Source organism: Elephantulus edwardii, unplaced genomic scaffold (genome assembly GCF_000299155.1).
Source record: "Elephantulus edwardii isolate Elephantulus edwardi_28Jun2011 unplaced genomic scaffold, EleEdw1.0 scaffold00014, whole genome shotgun sequence".
In the NCBI taxonomy this organism is placed as follows: Eukaryota; Metazoa; Chordata; class Mammalia; order Macroscelidea; family Macroscelididae; genus Elephantulus; species Elephantulus edwardii.
Genome location: NW_006399764.1, coordinates 17,185,985 through 17,192,113, shown reverse-complemented (window position 1 = coordinate 17,192,113; position 6,129 = coordinate 17,185,985). Strand labels below are relative to the sequence as shown.

General features: G+C 39.0%; 1 protein-coding gene across 1 annotated transcript in view; it reads right to left on the bottom strand.

Annotated features, from left to right (window-relative positions):
* FREM1 (FRAS1 related extracellular matrix 1) overlaps positions 1–6,129 on the bottom strand; it is a 157,038-nt gene that overhangs the window by 113,718 nt on the left and 37,191 nt on the right. The window contains exons 8-9 of the mRNA XM_006881353.1: positions 4,299–4,643; positions 2,599–2,741 (exon numbers count right to left, since the gene is read on the bottom strand). Coding sequence (XP_006881415.1) covers positions 2,599–2,741; positions 4,299–4,643 — 488 coding nt within the window. The remainder of the gene's footprint in view (positions 1–2,598; positions 2,742–4,298; positions 4,644–6,129) is intronic.

Here is a 6,129-nt window from a genome sequence, read left to right as displayed (position 1 = left end):
GGAAAGAGGAATGAACTGGGGTAAGGGGTAGAGAAAATAGTGCAACAATGAATGAATGGAAATCCAAAATCTCTGTCAATGTTCATTAAAATAAATGAAATTTAATAAAAAATAAAAAAAGAAACATATCATCAAAGGGAACAAACTTATACCTGACTACGCAGAGTTTAATCTACTTCAGTGAAGTACCTATTACCATAGTCTTTTTTACAGAGAATTCACAATCAACAAAGTTTTATACCAGCATTCAGGAAATATTGGAGATGCACAGCATTGGGAAAATCTACTGTCAGGAACCTCTCCAGAGTCCTGAAGAGCAATTACTTCAGTTTCAAGACTAAGAAGCACCTGATTCAAGCCATGGTCTTTCCAATCACCTGTTATGCATCTGAGAGGTGGACAATGAATGAAGATGACAGAAGAATCATCAATGCCTTTGAGCTATGGTATCAGAGAAGAGTACTGAGTATCCCTGGGACTGCCAAAATAGCAAAGAGATGCGTCTTGGATAAAGTTTAGCCAGAGTTCTCCTTAAAGGCAAGAATGGTGAAGTAACATCTCGAATACTCTGGCATTTTATTCCTTAGAAAGAAGCATCACACATGGAAAAGGGGGAGAGTCATAGAAAGAGAGGGAGAACGTCAATAAGATGGACTGACACTGTGGTTGTGGCAATGGGCTCAATTGTGTCAACTCTGATGAGGATGAAAAAAATTTTTAAAAAATAAATGATGAGGATGGTGCAGGATAGGACAGGGTTCAGACCTGTCGTTCCCAGGGTCACTATGCGTTGCACTCAACTCAATGGCACATAACATCAAACAGAAGAAATAGCCTATATTTGTTTTTATGAAAAAAATATGATCTATAAAAAACATAGCAGGGAAAAAGCAGGGAAAAGCAATTCCAAGGTGTCCGTTTTTAAAAAGACACGTTGTTGTCACCTGCCATTGAATTGACTAGCACAGATTGGAATTTTTCTCTTTCTGGTACTCTATTCTAAACCCACAACCTAACCCATTAACATCAAGTCGGTTCTTTCATCAGGTGGCCCAAGGTAGAAATCTTTATCAAAGGAGAATGGGCTTCTTTCTTTAAAGGAGTCACTGGTGAATTCAAACTACCAACCCTTAGGTTAACAGCCCAACACACCACACCATCTGAGTCTTTTCAATCTGCCCCAAATAACACAGTTGTCTAAAAATAAATATAACTCAATCTCAACAGCTATAACAGAATAGTTCTAAATAAACCCTAACAATAGTTACTATTTTGAATGACCAAATCAACTAAGATCTAATCTAGTTGACACAGAATACATTCATAAGAGAGATGTTAGTTTAGAGCTGACTTGTGAATCAACAAGCAGATGAACAGAGCTTCCTCTGTCATCTCCATTGCCTCCCCAGCCATCATCCATAGCACACACGGCCCACCTCCTTCAGTTTCTGAGCTCCCTGACATCCCTGCCAAACCATCCCTTCCTGTTCCTTTCCTCTAAGCACACAAGTGTATCTTAATCATCTAGACCTTGGCAGTGACAGTGACATCTGAAAAGTTGCTGTAAAACCAACAAGATACATGCTGACAGTTGTCATTAGAGAGCAGGCTGGAGATTTGCTTAGATCCCTACAGACACTAACTTCTAAATACTAAGTACAAAATGCCTAGAAAAAAATATTACCTATTGTAGGTGATCCCTTAAGTTCAGTAGTGCTTTTTTCACTCTTTCCCACCAACTGCTCTTCACCATAAGAGTAATTTACACGTATTTAGAAACTTCTTTGACTTTGTTTTTTTGGTAGTGAGAATGACCACTTAATCCTATTTCTGCATTCTCTATACCTAAATGGTAACTTCACGTGGCAGTAAGATTCTATTTCAAACTCAAATTCAATTCAACTCATTACTATCACGTCAGAATTCACTCGAAGCTGCCCCTCCAGTGATTTTCTGCAGCTGTAAATTCCGCAGGAGGAGACTGCCAATCTTTCTCCTTCTGGATTCAAAGCAGCGAGTGCTGCCTTTGGGTTAGCTGCACAGCCTCTATGGCCTCCCTTCTTATTTAAAAGCGTCAGTAACTAATAATGATGTAGTTCCCGTATATTCACCAACCACCAGAAAGTTCTCAGTGTTTTGTGTATTATCTCATCCCCAAGGAGTCTATAAGCAAATTTTACTCTTATCTGTTTCACAAAGGAAGAAACTGAGGCACAAATCAATCATAAGTATTATTGAGATTGGCAGAGAAGCATGAGCAGTTTAACTCCAGAGCCTGCACTTTAAGTACTATTTGCTATAAATTTAAAAAAAGCCAATTTTCCCCATTTCATGAGGCAAGCAAACTTTGTGAGGTTTTTATTTAAAGATACTCATGATGAAACCATCTTAGAAGCATTGCATTGCAAGTGGAAATTTTAAGTCTTTAGCAAAGTCATGATTTTCAGTAGTCTTACTGTTTTTTAAAAAATCTGCTTAATTTTGCTTCTCAAAGTTTGACTCTGGAAAGTTGTTTTCATATGGTTTCTTATAAATCTCTGGCAATTATTATCTTAGACATTAATTCTAGTAACTTCTTCCAAAATTACTGTCTCTTACCTGAGGTACTGAAAGATTTGGAGGGTCGTGGCTATCCCCCAGGACAAATTCAAAAGAGTCTTCAAAGGTCTCGCCACCAAAATGTCGGTAGTAAATGAGCCCATTAAACAGATCCCTCTGAAGGAAGCCAGGGACTGGATAGCCTGTTGGGTCCACAAACACCACATACTTCTGTAAGATTCTACCAAACATCAGGGTACAATGATAGAATGTTCTCCACATGTCTTCTCTATCTAGTGTGCTCTACGGATCCAGGAAATCTTCATTAAATGACTCTTTGTTTGATAAGTATACTTTTATCAAACTCACAAATACTAAGAAAAATGTAAAAGGTTACACTTGTCTTCCTGAGCCTCCACAAGAAAAAAGCTGATAAGCCAATTATAAAATGGGCAAAAGACATGGAAAGAATTTTCACAGAGGACAATAGTCAAATGGCAAACAGACACATGAAGAAATGCTCCAAATCACTGGCAATAAGAAAGATGCAAATCAAAACCACAATAAGGTACCACCTCACTCCAGTAAGAGTGGCAAAGTTTAACAGGTCAGCATGTAATAGATGTTGGAGAAGATGTAGTAAGAATGGAACTCTTATACACTGTTGTTGAGATTTTAAAATGGTGCAACCATTCTGGAAGGTAGTTTTGGCGCTTCCTCAAAAAGTTGAACATAAAAATTCCATATGACCCAGATATTCCACTATTTGGAATATACCCTGAGAATATGAGAACCGAGGCACAAATGGAGATTTGTTTACCAATGTTCATAGTAACATTATTCACTATCGCAAGAACACGGAAACAGCCCAAATGTCCAACCACAAACGAATGGATTGAGAAATTATGGTACATTCATACTATGAAATACTATGCAGCATGCAGGAACAATAACTTTGTAAATTATTACCTAACTTGGGAGGGACTGGAGAGCGTTATGCTGAGTGAACTAACTCAGTCCCACAAGGATAAATACTGTGTAAGACCATTGTTGTAGAATGAGTATTAGGATCCAGGAGGGGTGGGAGAGGCTGGAAGCAGAGGGATGTGGATGTGCAGGGAGAGAAGAGGGGATTAACCATTGGGTTGTACAATTTGATGTGGGGGGGTAAGGGAAATTGAAATAATTTGTTCAAATTTGTATTAGAATTTTGTAAAGAAATTAGTAAAAAAAACCCCAAAACAAAAAATAAGTTACACTTAATGTCTGGAAATAGTGATTTTAAAAATTTTAAGCAGCATACTCTTATTTAAAACACAAAATACTACTAATTGATCCCTAATCTGCCAAACTCATGGATGAATATCTTACTTATAAAAGAACTTGTAAAATGGTTATAAAAACATGTAAAGAACTAATATTATATACTTTATAAATAATCTAGAATTAACCAAACATCCACTCACAGACCCATTTGCCCTGTCAGCTCTACTCTTCATGGTTATGGTTGCCTCCAGGCCTGGTTCTGGAAGTTTCTAGATGTACCTAGGATTGCTCATTGAACAAATCAAATTAACCTCACCAAGCCTCAGACTCTCCATTAATAAAATAGAAATAATAGTAGCATTTTACCTTCTGAAAGTGATATCCATCTTAGCATAAAATTCTAACACCATTTCGGTAAATCCACAAATATGCACAGAAAGTTTTCTATAAAAGAATAAATTCCATTTGAAGTCTCCTAACGATCTGGCACTTACCTATGAGTCCTGGTCCTGGCTTTTTCATGATCTCTCCAGCTTGTGGCGGGGCTGTGATATTAAAGAAGATATAGTCGTCGCTGGAATCCATGTCTGACGCTGTCAGCATGGAACCCTGGATCAGCACAGCCTGCCCCTCCTCCAGTTCAATCACAACATTGCTTATGAGGAACGGGGGACTGTCATCCTTGGGCAGAATGTTGATGGGGAACTTATGGCGGATGCTGTGGTGGCCATCAAATATCCTGAAGACCACGAAGTCTTTGGTGGAATCACTGTCGTCATGATGGTAACGCACTACCCCAGCTTGCAGGTCAGCAACGGTAAAGAAAAATCCTTTTCCCTCTGAAACAGAAGAGACGGAGAGATGGGAGAGGGGAGCACAGAGAGTATTAAAGAAGGGGGCGCTCTCACCTTCCTGATCCAGCAACCAACAGCCTGTGGTGGGCTCTGGGACCCCCCAAGACCTGGTTTTGAATATTGGCTGTCATTTCCCAGTTGTGTGAACTTGAAAAGACTTATTGGAGACCAATTTACAAAAGAGGGATGCTGTTGTTAGCTAACATCATTTGCCCCCAAACTATGGATACTCCATGCACAACAGAACAAAATGCTCTCTCTGTTCCTGCACCATCCCATGATCAGCTACAAAGCCATAGGGGTGACATCAGTTGGTTTTTGGAAGTGGATCGTGAAACCTTTCTTCCAATTTGAATGTTTCACACAGCATGTAGGACAAAGTAACTGATTAATAAGTGTCAGAAATATGGTCTGCCTTCTCTGAACCTAATACAGCATCACTGCTTTATGAGCTAAATGTCCTCACTTCATTCCTATAAGTTTAATAAACATTTCTTAACTTTTTGCACACAAACTAACACAGCAGCTGTAGTTAAAAACTTCAGAACAATCAATAAATGACTAAACAAGTATAATGGACACTACTAGCCACTTGGCCAATGGCCACTTTCTGCTTCTACATCCCTGTTTGACTCTCAGCTTTGTCTGCAACGGCAATCTGATCGTCTTAAAATCATGGGCTTCCCAGACTCCTTTGCGCCTAGGGGTAAGCAGGTGTCCCAGTCTAATAAGAAGACACAAGTGAGGGTATGAGCGTTTTCACTGTCTGCTCTCTCCCTTCCTGCCTCCAGTGCAGATGTCAGGGGGTGTGAGCACCATCTTGTGGTCAGTGGCAGAACAGAGAAGAATTTGCAGGCACAAAGCATCATGAGCATGGAATGCCTGCATGTGGGCAACTTGTCACATGTGGGAAGAACTCTTCCACTATGACTCCAGTACACTTGGGTCTCCCTCACAAGCAGCTAACACTAGTCCTCACTGATCCAATCAGGTTTAAAATGACCTCCAATATATATGATTAAGTATTATTGTCATGACATGAGTCCAGAACGAAGGCTGCATAGTGGAGTGGGGGGGGGACGGGACTGTATAACAATGAAAGAATTTTACTTCTCAAAGAGAACAAACTGAAGGGGAGGGGCGGGCAGGGAGAAAAGTGCAACAATGAATGAATGAATGGAAATCCAAAAATCTCTGTAAATTTTCATTAAAATTAATAATAATAATAATTTTTTTTAAAAATGACCTCCAAGTGTTCTAAGTTTAAGAAAAAGGATTTAGCATGAATTAATCAATCACATTATTTCTAATTTCAGAATTCCCCAACCACAAAGATGTTCAGTAAGAGTTGACTTTATGCAGCAATGAATGAATGGAAATCCAAATTCTCTGTAAATGAGAAAAACTGGATGAAATATGTTTACGGCATTGAAGTCTATGGGGGAGAGAATAGTCTAAAAGTATTATATTT